The sequence below is a fragment of the Rhinopithecus bieti genome, unplaced genomic scaffold (assembly GCF_001698545.2).
Source record: "Rhinopithecus bieti isolate Rb0 unplaced genomic scaffold, ASM169854v2 scaffold_17861, whole genome shotgun sequence".
Lineage (NCBI taxonomy): Eukaryota > Metazoa > Chordata > Mammalia > Primates > Cercopithecidae > Rhinopithecus > Rhinopithecus bieti.
The window spans coordinates 5,462,815-5,478,757 of NW_016809830.1; the positions used below are offsets into that span (position 1 = coordinate 5,462,815).

Genomic DNA, 15,943 nt, shown 5'->3' on the forward strand with positions numbered 1-15,943 from the left:
TACATATACAATACATGCCTCATTCTTACCAAATTATCGATGAGGCCACTATTAACCCATGATAATTACTATTACCTCCTAGGGACAATATTTAAAGACAAGTAATCAATGATAGATGCAAAAAAAAAAAGTCTGCTATCACGTTACAAGGTGAATTATCTGTGAACATAGAATTTTAGCAAATCAGTGTTTTGAAATAATCTAAACTGTAATCTTCTTAAAATAATGACAAAAACCTTACCATAGAATTTTAAATTATTGGAATTGTTAAAAAGAGTGAATGAGAGAGGCAGAGAGACAGACTGACAAGCCACTTATCTAAAGATTCATCCTTTCAGTGAGGAAATTCTCATCAACCGACAATAAACATGTAATTACATTAATTAAGGTGATGGGAACACATTTTAGATTATAACTTATTTATAATAGAGGGAGATATACTTTATGTATACATATATGTATATACCTAGTAATTTCCTAAAGTATTTCAATGTTTCATGTAAGTATAAAGTGTATTCGTGAGCTAAATTTTAATATATGATGATTCTCACCAAGGTCCAAACAGCTTATTTTTTGAATTAACAAATAGCGTAACAAATACGAGCCTAATTATTTTTGCTAAATTTCGGTCTTAACATACAAACCTTAGTAAAGTTCTATGACAAGGAAACCAAAAATGAAGTTATACTTTTAAGTTCTCATGTTTTCTTTCCAAAGGAGTGGTGCTTGCAACATGGGCTCTGTACTTTATGGACATTTCAAGATTCCTTCCATTTGAATGGACTAGTAATACTGCTTTTCATGAAGAGCTAGGTCTTTCTGTTATATTTTGATTTTGAAAATTTCTTCCTTTTTATGTTATGCAAAGTGGTAACTACAAACGCAATGAAGACAGTGGATATAACTCAGAGCTCACAGGTTTCATTAAGCTTCCAGGCAGTACAAATAATCCTAGATAGGTCTTATGGAATAAAGATTTGTAGGTCCCATTCCCATTTTCAGGGCTCCAAAAATACTTTCAGCTTGTGTAACTCCACAGAGACAACATGGTAGCCCAACTTCACCTTAAATACTGAAATAATGAACTTTTGCCTGGGCTCAAAACAGAAATAGTAAGGAGGATAAACAGGTAAATTCCTATCAGTCTGTAATCACTGGTGCCAATAATCAATCTGAAGACTTTTCCAATGAGAATGTTAAGAAACTCCCTCATAACTCCCTCTAACTAGCAACACAATTGTGAAAAGACAGCAAAGTGTGCCTGTTACCAAGTAATGATACATATAAAATAAATTCATTAGCTCTAATGCCAGAGTTCACATGGCAAACATCATCATAAAAACCAATCCACCTTTAACACTGACTTTACATCAAAGATTGGCATCTCTGCACTTATCAGTATTCTAGATTATAGGAAACACGGATTCTGCCAGCCAGGGGTAACATTACATTTTTATAACTGGCTCTTGTCATTGACATTAGCAAATAAAGTCATAAAATGGGAACTTTAGAATCTCATACATAACAAAGCAGATGAATGTGTAACTCAGATAAAAAGAACATGTCTGTTAGAATAAAGCACAGATTGAGAGAAAGTTGTTAGAAGTTGAGAGAGATACCTTCATTTACTAAGAAACAGGTATGTAAAGCAGGAGCAGAAGCAGGGTCAGAGCCAGAGTGATCAGCATCAGACCGAGCGGAAACGACAGGTGCAGCGACTTGCAGAGGAAAAGAGAAGAAATAAAGAGGAGAGAATTGAAGTACAGCAGTTTCTGAAAAAAAGCTTAGTATTAGTGAAGAATGAAAAACAAAGTTGACAAAACATAGAGAATGTAGAACTGAAACGATGTTTTCATCAGAAGGGCATGATCATTAAATATTACATCAGAAAAATGATATATTTTATTGAACAGTAATCACGATATAGTTCAAATTCCTCTTAAAGTCAAAATCTAATATTCTGATGAATGTATTGACTAATGCAAAACATAGCTCTAAAACAACTAAAGCCATCATGAAAAAATGACATTAAAAATTAACCAAAATATTATTCAATTTTAAAATGTATCACACAATGAAAAGCTTTATGTTGGTCTTCATATTGTCAGTTACATTTTCTAATAGTTTATTCTCTGATATTATGTGTAAATCACATAAATCAGATATTTTAAATTTTCAAACCAATATTCACTGAGATATCATTTCAACTTTTACGCTTATTTTATGAAAACTCAATTTAAAATATCCCAACTTGCAAAGAATGTATATACCATGTTTAACTCTTGTTAAAAGAATACTAACAGGTTCATTCATTGGACTTTTAAAAAAAAATTATTTCACAAATGCTCCCTATACTAAAAAAGAAATTTGTGAATTTTATAATTCTTATAGAGGTACCGATTCACTGCCTAACCCCCCAAAAAAGTTATGTTGCCAAGAAAATGTTTCAGCCTAAATTATCATATGAAAAAGCAAAAGGACCGTATGGCACACACATTCTACAACTGGAGGCCAATGTTAAGATTTAGAGGTCACCATTTGACACTTCCTTCCTATGGCGAAATTAACATATGTCATGCACAAGCATCTTCAAATTAATCCTTCTCCTTTCTTCTGTCATTGAACAGCAATAGGTCTGGGCTCCTGAACAGATTAAGCATTGTCTGCTGAATGATATGTTTGCTTTTCACGCAGTGAAGTTCTTTTGTGACAACAGAACAGCTGCATGAAAACAACATTTTCATAATTTCCACACGAATGCATCATAATGTCAATCAGGCACGTGTGAGGTAAACAGCAGAACGAAAAGAAGTCTATGAAAAGTAACACGAAAAGCAACTCTAAATCCATAAACCCTAAGAAGCACGTCTTGCACAAATGAAAGTTTCATCTGGGAAATTATAATTCTTTATTATTTTAAGAGATCTGATTTTTGCTCCTTATGAAATTAAAATTATTTTACAATGTTATACTTAGGAAAGAAATAAAGCTGCTTCTAAATTCTATATTTCATAAGATCTACAAACTCCATTACAAATTAATCTTGCAAAGAAATCCCAAACATTTCTATATTCCATGGGATAATTTTATTTTTTTATCATTTTTAATTACAATTTCAGTGATTATGACTTATACATTATTCATCCTCCATGCAAAACATTGGTAAGCCTTGGCAGCCAGGAGTAAATTTGCAGGTTTTAATTTTTGCTCTACCAAAATGTTCCTCTGGTGGCTTCAGTTAGGACTTTTCTATAATTTCACTTTTTCAAAAATGGGGAGAAATCGTTATCCCTAGAAAGGCTGTGCTAATTTTGCATGGTTTTACTCTTAATTCTGAAAGGACAATAGACTGAGAGGGTGAGGAAATTCAATACAAATAAATAAAAGTTTAGGATTGAGTGGCCATTACCCTAACACAGGTCAAATAAATGGTGGGATTAATGATTCCTATAAGAAACAAGTGTAAAAGGAAAGTAGAAATGTTACTGGCAGAAATGCTAGAGTAAGCATATGTCCTAATAGAATATTATTTAACATATATAACTATTATTAAGGAAAGAAAAAAACAGATTCTGGATATGATATTTTTGAAGTCATATTTAAATGATATTTCATTTAGACAAAAAGGCATTTACACTCATCCTTTAATAAATTTTATAGGCACTAAAACTCAAGAAAAATATTGTAATAGAAATCAAGGAATCAGATTTACCATGCTTTAAATATCTCTGCATCTCCACCAAAGAATACTTTATTCACACTACCTCACAACCGAAATCGCAAAATCTAGAGCACTGTCAAAATTCATCAGGAAATTAAACTCTGCTACAGCTTTCACAACTATCTACATAAGAAAAATCAGCAATTAACAGAAAAAATTATTACTTCCAAGATAAAAAGCTCAAGATTTAATAAATAATAAATCTGAAGTTTCATGGGGCACTGAATATGGAAGATTTACACCATAAAACATAATCAAGCATTTGATTTCTTAACAGAAAAGCTGCTACGTCACCTACCAATTTGCTGCTTTTATTAAGGATTAGCAAAACATAAGGGAAAACAGTTTTAGCACAGTTTCAACGTAGTGACAGAACTAACACAGTTCCATTATTTTATCTGAGCCTCTTCAACTGCTTACTCTCATAAGAAAAGACAGGTGAAGATAAACAAACATGTGGGAGAACATGTATATGCACACATCTGCCCTGGCTTCCCCTTACACAGCACATACATACCCAATATTATAACATCCCTAGATTCTGCTTCTCAACAGGAATATTTCAGTTTTTAATTGAAATTTGATTCTAAACTCCATTTGAATTTGATTCTAAACTACTCCCATTGTGATAACAATATTTATAGGACAGAAAGTTAACATACTTGGGGTGGTAAGTGCTCCATACATACTGGTATAAATCGCATTATCTTCCTAGCACATATACACAAGTAGTCCTTTTCAATACATTTTTCAGAGAAAAAAAAGTTTTAAGTACAAACAAATGCAATGCTTTAAAAAGTAAGTTTTTTTCAAAGCTTAATACTAAAAAAAGAAAAAAATTATTTAATGATGAGTCCTTTTAAAGTATTTCATGATAATCATGATGTCACGGAGAGGGTGGGTGAGGGGAGAGAAGAAGAAAGAGAAGAAAGAGATGAAAGAGAAAACATGAAAAAATTAGAAATTAAGAAATGTAGAATTAACCACCACGTACTTAACATAAAGGCATTCGGCACTGAGTCTGCATCTAGTCCAGATGCTATAAAGCAACATTTGGCTTTTTGTAAGTTTTCTTTTGTGTTAACACTTTTATGTTTTAGGTAGATGGGCATTTTAGCCATCTTTTAAATCAACATGAAACATTTGGATAAATCATTAATTCAGCTTTCATTGCCTCTTTTTTAATGCCTGACTTTTTGAGGTACAAAATTAGATAATGCAACAACCTGTTTCATTATGCATAATGTATCATATCTCCATGCTTCACAGAATTGCCATAATTAATACACTAACTTCGCTATGAAGGCAATATTGGCAAGAAAATTCTAATTCTCCTTTCAATTCCTTTTGTTATCTGAAAATTCCCATTCGATATTTCCTAATGCCAAAAGATTACAAAAGCTATACCAATACATTTAACTATTATCATGACTAGAAGGTTAGAAAACAAATACCTTAGTAATGAATGATCAAAAAAAACTTCCTCTTTAAAGAAAGGAAGCCTCCAACCTCATATGTGTAGTAATCATAAAGACTGTGTCTTAGAGCCCCATTACAATGCTATCCTTTAGCATCGTACCACCAGACCCAGATAAAAACAAAAGTGCCTTCATAAGGGGTCCTATTTCTATTTCAGGAACGGTGCCTCATTAAATTAATCTGCAAAATATGTCCAATAAGCTAGAGCTATTTTGTTATTTTGTTATTATACAAGAAGGCACTATGCTTTAATTCTGCATATTTTAATATGTCCAATAGAATTGGCAGCTCATGCAACATAAAGGGCAATAACATAAGCACACTTTTAATGAGTCAAACAGTATTAAAAAGCTCATTTTGAGCTTTTTAATAACATCTGCCCCATCCCCAAGTATGGCTTCTGACAGGAAATCATTTTCAAACATGTTAACTATTTCTTACAGCATTTACTTCCCTATCACTAAATAATATGCTAATCCTGCAATTTCTTGCTTTACCAAATCTACTAAACATTAGCTATTGGTTTCCACCAATACTGTGGAAGATGATTTAACTTTGCCAAACCATATCTCGTAACCTATCTCCTTTCCTTTACTCCCAATATAAATATATTGGGATATAGATTTTTCTAATATATAGATATATTTTTATGATATATATCTCTATATGATAATCATTTATATATACAGATAAATATCTCTATCTCTATGGAAATCATGTTCAATGTTGACTCAAATAACTTACTAAGATCATACTTCTTTCCTTGGACACCTTGCTGGGGATTTTACGAATTTAAAATTATATTTCCTCCCCATTCGCCTTCTTTTCTATGTACCTATTTCTTCTAAGTTAAACCCCTCAACAGCTTCTCAATGATTTTCCACAGAGCAGTGTCATTTTCCCATGAACCATCTCTTTGGAAGCCATCTCACAGCCCTGCTCATATCTGCCACATGGCTGCCATCCTGAGACTTTCCTTCACTGTCATCCTTCACTGATGACCATGTCGGGTCAAAAGTGCTCCCCGTAGTGCTCCCCGCAATGGCTTCACCAGTTCCTGAGCCCCATGTTTTATTTTTCCTTGGTTTACTTCTTTATTTTGATGGAGCACATCCTGCAAAACTTCGCTGAGAAAAGGATGTAGTAATAGTAATTTTTTAAGACTATGAGTGTCTGAAATTGCCATTATTCTGCCTTTTTATTTGACTGATAGTTTGCATTCAGGAGTCTAAAAATGCAAAAATTGTCTTTTTTTTCTTTTTGGAGACAGGGTCTTGCTCTGTCACCCAGGCTGGAGTGTAGTGGTGTGATCACAGCTCACTGCAGCTTCAACCACCCAGTCTCAAGCCATCTTCCCAACCTCAGCATCCTGAATAGCTGGGACTACAGGTGCATACCATCACACCCAGGTAATTTCTGTAGTTTTTGTTTGTTTGTTTGTTTGTTTGTTTGTTTTGAGATGGAGTTTCACTCTTGTTGCCCAGGCTGGAGTGCAAAGGCATGGTCTCGGTTCACCACAACCTCCGCCTCCTGGGTTCAAGCGATTCTCCTGCCTCAGCCTCCTGAGTAGCTGGGTACATAGGTGTGCACCACCAAACCCAGCTAATTTTGTATTTTTAGTAGACATGGGGTTTCTCCATGTTGGTCAGGCTGGTCTCAAACTCCAGACCTCAGGTGATCCGCCCACCTTGATCTCCCAAAGTGCCAGGATTATAGGCGTGAACCACCGTGCCCGGCCTGTATTTTTTTTTTTTTTGTAGAGATGGGGTTTTGCCATGTCACCCAGGCGAGTCTCAAACCCTTGGATTGAAGCAATCTGCCTACCTTAGCCTCCCAAATTGCTAGGACTAAACGCATGAGCCACCACGCTCCACCTTTCTTCCACATTTTTAAGAAACATACATCTCCTGACCAATCTCCGTCGTCCTCTCTTTAGCTTATGGTTACTATTAAGAAGGCCAATAACATTTTTCCTCCTTATATGTAACTAATGAAACTGTTAAAGTTGGTCCAAATGTTACAAGAAACCATACAGAGAAAATGAACATCATTTAAGTACTATGATCATGAAACAGAGATGCGTTTGGAAACTAATGACAAAAGCAATTATATTAGCAGCTATGATAATTTCAAATATACTACTTACACAATGTTAACGTTTTGGTGTTATTGGTACTTCTGGACACTGCATTTCATAAACAAATTCCTATCCTAAAAAGTCACTGCAGAGTTCTTGGGCAATATGGGCATAATTGTTTGGGTCAGTTGTTGTAGTCAATAAATGAAAAACACAGAGGAAAGAGCATGGTATGTACTAAGTAAATATATTTAGTCATGTTATAAATTCATTAATACCATTCATCATGGTGCTGATGCAAACAATATATGAAAACCTTATTTGTGATCAACTCATTAATAATCTAGACCCTCTCCATTAGATAGGAAATCACCAACTGAACACATATAGAAACTATATAGAAATGCAATGTCCAAACATTCTTAGGGAGGAAAAAAAAGGATATCCTTAAAACACCATAAAAGAAGAACACAAAAAACTAGGGCAATAGGGCCGTACAAAGGTGCAGGCAGCAGAAACGTAAGGACTTACCAGAGCAGAATGAATTAGCAGCCCAAGATGGCACGCTGACAAACAACAGGTACACAAGACAACATATGAAGGTGCTCACAATGTTTTTTAAAAAATACAGTCATGCTACTTCACCTGTAGATCACCACTGGATTATATCAGAAGTGTAATAAACACAGGTGTGATGAAAATTTTACCTTGGCCTATAACTCAAATCAAAAAGTCAAAAAACAGACAAAGGTTTTGTAAAAGGTTTCCCTCATTACTAATATCCAAAATAAACCAATGAGTTCTCTAAGACCAAGAACGATGGGGAGAGAATTCATTATTGTAAAAGACAAATGTATAACATAAACACTAACTTGAATTCAGTATATGAAGGCTATTAAAATTTTCTACTTCACTGAACACTAAATAAGTGACAATTACTATATGTCAGTATTGGGCTAAGCACACAAAAACGCACAAAGATTAGACAAAGTGTCTGCCCTCAAGGCACTCATTGTCTAGAAAAGCATATAATAACCAATTAAAATATTATCATAAATTGCACTCCTGTGCATTTTCTCCAATAGACATAATAAGCACCTTGAGGGCAGAGATTTGTCAGCCCTTATAGCCTCAGCACCAATATTGACATATTGACTCCAGAAACATAAAGAGAAGGTTATCTATAGATTCATTCATTCAGTAAATATTTGTTGGGCTCCTTCTATGTATCAGCCACTGTTCCAAGCTCATGGGATAAATCACTAAACAAAGCAGAAAAAAAAATGTCCCTACCCTTTGAGCTTCCACAGCAGAACAAAAGTGTACACCAATTAAAAAAAATAAAGGCACAGAAGGTCAAACACACAAAATTTTAAGGGATTCTCAGATCCATTCCTTAATATGATATATGAACTCTATGTTAAGTACTGTTTATTTCTCTATAAATCCTGGAAAAGAATAGCGATTAAACTATTGGTTAATTTATGTAACTCTTTTCTGAGATAATTTAACAAGGACTACCTCTTACTTCTAAGGTTAGACATCCTAAACTGAACTCATTTCTGAAAAATAAAGTTGCGAAGAACATAACATAATCTTAAACTTTACATTGCTTAAATTTGCTTGGGCACCTCCCACTGAGTAAAGATGCAACTACTAAACATAAAGATATGGTCACAATCAAGATAAGCACGAGAGACACAGACCAGAGACTTATGTCATGAGATTAACGAATAGAGAGAAATACAGTACATTAGAACGTAGAACAGTCAGGTACAGAGGCTTACGCCTGTAATCGCAGCACTTTGGGAGGTTGGGGTGGGAGGATCACTTGAGTTCAGGAGTTCGAAACCAGGTTGCGCAATATGGTGAAACTCTATTTCTACAAAAAATTTAAAATTAACTGGGCATGGTGGCCTTTGACTATAGTCCCAGCTATTCAGGAGGTCGAGGCTGCAGTAAGCCATGACCAGACTGCAGTCTAGCCTGGACAACAGAGTGAGACTCTGTCTCAAAGGAAAAAAGAAAAAGTAGAAAATCGTAAAGCCATGAGCAGACTTAGGGCTATATTTGCCCTGAATGAAAGTGTGGTTATTTGATACCTCTGACCTCTTTTTCTCAAGTAGCATGTTTCATAAACCACAAAATTGAACGTCAAAAAAAAATAAACTGTATAAAAAAAAGTAGACAACTGACGGTAAATGTTAATTATTGACAAACATTGAATGAACAAGTCCACTGTTAGGCAAAACAAACCTCTTGTGAAGACACTATTTTCCAATGAAGTGCCCTAATATTGGTTATGGAAAATTATATAAGCTGAACCATCTAAACTATCTTTATTATCAAACCCAAATATCTATGAAAGTTCCAATCCCCAGCTGAAGTCTTTACTTCATGTAGATTATTTGGCAGCTGAACAAGTATTACCCAACATGCAAGTGACAGCTTATTGAAAAGACGCATATTCATGTTTGCAATACAACTTAAAAAGACATCGTGAATCGATGTGCACAGTAGAGGAAGTCAGGAAATAAAAAACATAAGAGGAAAATGTTTAAAAGCAAACCAAGCTAAGAAAAGCCAGAGTAGAAAAATGACGAAATAATGCTCTAACTGCTGAAACCTTAGAGAACTCAGAGCCCTTTGTATCTCTTACCACTTCCAACCCTAAATTGGTTATTTATGGTCATGTTATCAACTAGATATATACTACTCAAGAGAGTATACGTCAGACCAATCTCTCTAACCTCCCTAACAGAGTTGTTAGGAGACAAAAAGAACTTAATAAATATTTTTGAGAAAACAATTACACTATATATTTATTCCAATACTAACATAGAAAGTGAACTTCATAATGGTATTCTAAAGTATTTTACTATGTAGCTCTCTCTCAGTAGGAACTGCTGGCCTTCATTTACTTTAGAAGAAAAGCGTATGTGCTTTCCAAATGAAAATTCCTGATTCTATTGCCTTAAATAAATGCTTTTTTTTAAAAAAGACCCAATTTTCAAAACCTTCCTCACTGTTCTCAAAACTCAATGCTTTTCTGAGAGAAGCAATATTAAAGTGTTCCAACTTTAAAATCTTCAGACTTGACCAGGTGAGCAAATCTAACACCTCTCATGGTGGTGAATATATAATGCATCATGACAATGTCACAAATTATATGAGAATGTTTCTATCTACTATGATTACAGAGAAGGAAAAATGTAATTCAAGAAGAATCACCAACTGCTAAGAACCATAATGAAGATGATGAGGAGGATAACAAATAATATCTCTAACAGAAGTCAAACTTAAATGAATCGTCCTGCCACTGATTTGCTGAGTATATCCTGTAAAATATTTCCAGTGAATTTGGAAAAATAAAACATATACTATTGCAGAAAAAGCACAGGATCTAGAGTCTAAAAGCGCTGGCTGTGTCCTAATCATACTACTATTACTAAGAATACGTTAAACAAGTCCCTTGCCAATATGAGCCTGTTTCCATTTTCACCAGTAATAACACTCTAAAAATATCACAACTCCATATATACAAATAATTTTTACTTTCAAAAAAAATAGATATTTGGAACATCTTTAAATAAAGGGAAAGGAACTTCCACTTCTGGCCAAGATGGAGTAACAAGAAACAGATTTGCAATCCAGCCCAAAACAACCAAAAACAGACAAACAAAAAGATGAAATGTATAAAACAATGGTTTTCAAGCCACTGGGCATCATGCAATGAAGGACTGAGAGATGGGAGACAAGCAACGTGAGCCCTAGGACCCTATGATTACCCCAGCTTATTGGCTTAAGAGAGTTCCTAGGTGAAGCTACGTGGAGAACAAAGTGAGCAGCCCAGCAGTTTCCCTGAGTTCAGGAGACGAAGCTGAGAGTCTCAGGAAATCAGGCCAGCTAGAATTCAATGGACAGAGAGAAGGGAGCTGCAAAGATCAAAGTTCTTCAGAGGATCTCCCTCAAGTATTCAGCAGAATACCAATCAGTACATGTCTCTAAAGAAACTACTCAAGGTGGGGGGAAAACATCTAAAGGACCAGAAACAGTGCCTGCTCCCAACAGCCTAAATGGAAAACCTCATAATTCACAGGACATTGAATATTCTGGAAGGTCTGGCCTCAGTAATGGGGAGTAATTCATCTTAGAACACTGCTCCAAATCCACCTAACAAGTCATAAAAGCAAGACCAGGAAAGAAAAGGAAACTGTTTCCACATGACATAACTGCATCCCATAACACAGCTCAAGATTTTTAAGAACACAAAAGTGCCCAGTACCCAAACAGGCAAAATTCAAACATCTTCCATCTAATCTAAGATTATCAAACATGCAAGGACGCAGGAAAGCACAGTCCACAAGGAGGAGAAGAATTAATTTAAACCAACCCAGAACTGACAGAGCTATCAAAATTATCAGTGAAGGGTGCTAAAACATTTATTATAACTGCAATTCATGTATTCAAAGCAGTTAGGTAGAGACAAGGAAAACAAAAATTTTAAGATCCAAATCAAAATTCTGTGGACACATATCACAATGTCTGAGATTTAAAGTGCATTGGATGACAGCCGGGCATGGTCACTCATGCCTGCAATCCCAGCACTTTGAGGGGCCAAGACAGGGAAAGTTGCTGGAGCCTGGGGGTTCAAGACCAACCTAGGCAACATAGCAAGACACTGTCTCTATAAAAAATAAATAAATAAATTTTTAAAGTGCGCTGGATGGGACCAATGGCATATTACACATTGCTGAGAAAAGACTAATAAACTTGAAGATGTTGCAATAGAAACTATCTCAGTCAAAACACAGAGAGGACAAATAATCCAGAAATAAAAAAGCACTGTGATAGGTCAAACAACTTCAATCAGCCTAATGTACATGTAATTTGAGTCCCTTAGAGACAGGAGAGAGGAAAGGGCAGAATGAATATTTGAAGAAATAATTATTGAAAATTTTTCAAAATTAATAAACTCCATGAACCCCAACCACAAGAAACATGAAGAACACTACACTGAAGAATCACATAATCAAACTGCTCGAAACCAGTGATAAATAGAAAATCTTAAAAGCACCAAGATTAGTAATGTTACAGTTAGAGGAACAAAGAATGCCATCAGATCTTGTTAGATTAAGAAAATGTGGCACATATACACCATGGAATACTATGCAGCATAAAAAAAGGATGATTGATCTGTAGGGACATGGATGCACGGAACATCATTCTCAGCAAACTATCCCAAGAACAGAAAACAAACACCGCATGTTCTCACTCATAGTGGAACTGAACAAGAATCCACTGGACTCGGGAAGGGTGAACATTTACACCCAGGCCTATCACGGGGAGGGGAGGGGGAGATGCATGGAGTTATACTATGTAAACGACGAGTGATGGGTGCCTGATGAGTTGATGCGGTCAGCACACCAACATGGCACAATATACATATGTAACAAACCTGCACGTTATGTACATGTACCCTAGAACTTAAAGTATAATAATAATAAAAAAAAGAACTAATGCAAACAAGAAGACAACAGAATATCATCTTCAAAGTATTAAAAGATATAAAAAGTCAACCTAGAATTCTATACCAGAAAAAAAAAAAAGAAGCTTTCAAAACATAGACAAACAAAGATGTTTTCAAATGTACAAAAATTTGAAGAGCAGATCCTCACTAAAAGAAAGCTTAGCATGTGGGGCTTAAAACCTAGATGACGGGTTGATAGGTGCAGCAAAACAACATGGCACATGTGTACCCATGTAGCAAGCCTGCATGTTCAGCACATGGATCCCAGAACTTAAAGTTAAATAAATAAATAGATACATACACACATACAAAGAAAGCTTAAAGTAAGCTTAAAGTAAGTCCTCTTGTTAGAAGAAGAATTATACCAGATAAAAATCCTACACAAAGGAATGTAGAATACCAAAAAAGGTAACTACATGGATAAATATGTATTTTTCCCTATTTCAGTCTCTTTAAAATATAATTACTATTAAACACAAATCATAAGAATAATTTGTGAGGTTTATAACATATATAAAAGTAAAATACAGGACAACAGTAGCATAAAGACCAGTAGATGACAAATGCTAATACAATAAGGTTTAACATTTATATTAAATGTTAAATAGTATAATACCACTTGAATGTACACTGTGATAACTGAGACACAGACTACAGACTCTAAAAAACTACTAAAATAATAAAATTAAAAATTAGCTTATAAACCATAAAGGAGATAAAATGGAATCATACAAAATTTTATTAGTCTAAAAGACAGCAGAAAAAGAAAAAGAACAAAAAATAAACGCAACAAAGAGAAAAATAAGGTAGCAGAATAACAGATTCAAACCTAACCATATCAACAATCACATTAAATGTAAATGGCTTATGCATCTCAAGTAAAAAGTAGGTCAGACTGGATTAAAAAATAAGACCCATTATATGCTGCCCACAAGAAACACATCTTAAAGAGCCAAATAGGTAAAAATTAAAAGGATGATAAAATGTTATACTATGATAACAGTAGCCAAAAATGCTGAAATTACTCTATTATTATAAACAAAGTAAATTTCAGAGCAAAGGATATTACCAAGGATAAAGAAGGTCATTTCATAATGATGAGAGTCAAATAATCAAGAAGAAATAAAAATTCCAAAGGTTTATGCACCTAATAACAGAGCTTCAAAATACATGAAGCAAAAATTGGGATACAAATGTAAGAAGGAATAAACAAACCCATAATTATAGCTGCAGATTCAATATCCTTATTTAATTGATAAAGGCAAGCAGGCAGAAAAATCAGCAAGTATACACTAAACTTGAACACAGGCAACTTGACCTGACTGATAGTCACAAAATATTTCACCCAACAACAGCAGAATATACATTCTTCTGAAGCACACACAGTATATTTACCAAGACAGACTATATTTGGGGCCACAAAACAAGTCTCAATAAATTCAAAAGGATTCATATTGTACAACATGGTGACTATAGTTAGTAACAATGTATTACATACTTAAAACTTGCCGAGGGAGTAATTTTAAGTGAGTAATTTTAACTGTTCTCAACACACACATAAAATGATACATATATGAGGTCATAGATATGTTAATTAGCTTGATTTAGCCATCCCACAATGTACACATGTATCAAAACATCATGTTGTATACTATAAATGTATGCAATTTTATTGGACCATAAATAAACACAATCAATTGAAAAAAAAGCCAAAGGATTCAAACCACACAAAATACAGTATCTGACCATAAAACGAAAACCAGTAACAGACAGATCTTAGGAAAATCCCCAAGTGTTTGGAAATTTTATTAACGCATTACTAAATTATCCATGGGTAAAAGAAAAAAAATCAAAAGGAAAATTAAAGGTACAATATGGCAAAGTGTGTGTAATGCCACTAAAATAATACCTAGGGGAAAATTTGTAGCATTGAATGCCTATATTAGAAAAGGAGAAAGGTTTTAAATCAATGATCGCAGCTTTTACCTTAAGAAACTAAAAAACAAGAGCACATTTAAAATGGAAAAAATGAATAATAATCAAATCAAAAATCAATGAAATAGAAAAATAATAGATATCAATGAATAGAAAGCTGGTTCTTTGAAAAGATCCATAAAATTGCTAAGCTACAAGCCAGACTGACCAAGAAAACAGGAAAAAACACAAATTATGAATAACAGAAATGAAAGAGTAAATATAATTTCAAATCCTACAAATATGATAGTAAAAGGAAAATAAAAGAGTACGCACAACTTTTTGATGATAAATTTGACACAAATGATCAAAGTTCACCCAAGTAGACATTTTTAAAAACAAGCAGAATGGCCCTATATCTAGAGTACTTTTAAATCTGTAGTTAAAAACCTTCCCATAAAGAAAACTCCTGGGCTTTCACTAGTGAATTAGATCAACCAAATATGGAAGAATGAACAATCTACACACACCCTTCCAGAAAATACAGGGAAAGGGGCTACCTCCGAATCCATTCTGTGAGGCCAGCATTATCCTATCAGCAAAACTGGACAAAGGCATTATTAATGGAATTGAAAACTGAAGACCAAACTTCCTCACGAACATACACATGAACACCCTTAACAAAATTTTAGCAAATTGTACCTAACAAACTATAAAACTGGTAATTCAAAATGTGGTCTATATTGCAAGGCTGTTTTAAAACTCAAAAGTCAATATATTTTGTCTTATTAAGAAAAGACAAAATCAAATAATCATTTCAATAGATGCACAAAATCATCTGAATAAAATCTAACATCTATTCATAATTTTAAAAATCTCAACAAAGTAAGAATAGAACGGAACTTTTTCAACCTGATAAAAAACATCAAAGAAGGCCTGGTGCGGTGGCTCACGCCTGTAATCCCAGCACTTTGGGAGGCCAAGGCGGCAGGATCACGAGGTCAGGAGATGGAGACCATCCTGGCTAACACGTTAAAACCCCAAATCTACTAAAATTACAAAAAATTAGCCGGGCGTGATGGCGGGCGCCCATAGGCCCAACTACTCGGGAGGCTGAGGCAGGAGAATGGTGTGAACCTGGGAGGTGGAGCTTGCAGTGAGCCGAGATCGCGCCACTGTACTCCAACCTGGGCAACACAGCGAGACTCCATCTCAAAAAAAA

At 34.5% G+C, this 15,943-nt stretch overlaps 1 protein-coding gene across 1 annotated transcript in view; it reads right to left on the reverse strand.

Annotated features, from left to right (window-relative positions):
* The window catches only part of WDR7 (WD repeat domain 7), a 407,408-nt gene that overhangs the window by 268,381 nt on the left and 123,084 nt on the right, over window positions 1-15,943 (reverse strand). The window contains exon 17 of the mRNA XM_017890454.1: window positions 1,620-1,718. Coding sequence (XP_017745943.1) covers window positions 1,620-1,718 — 99 coding nt within the window. The remainder of the gene's footprint in view (window positions 1-1,619; window positions 1,719-15,943) is intronic.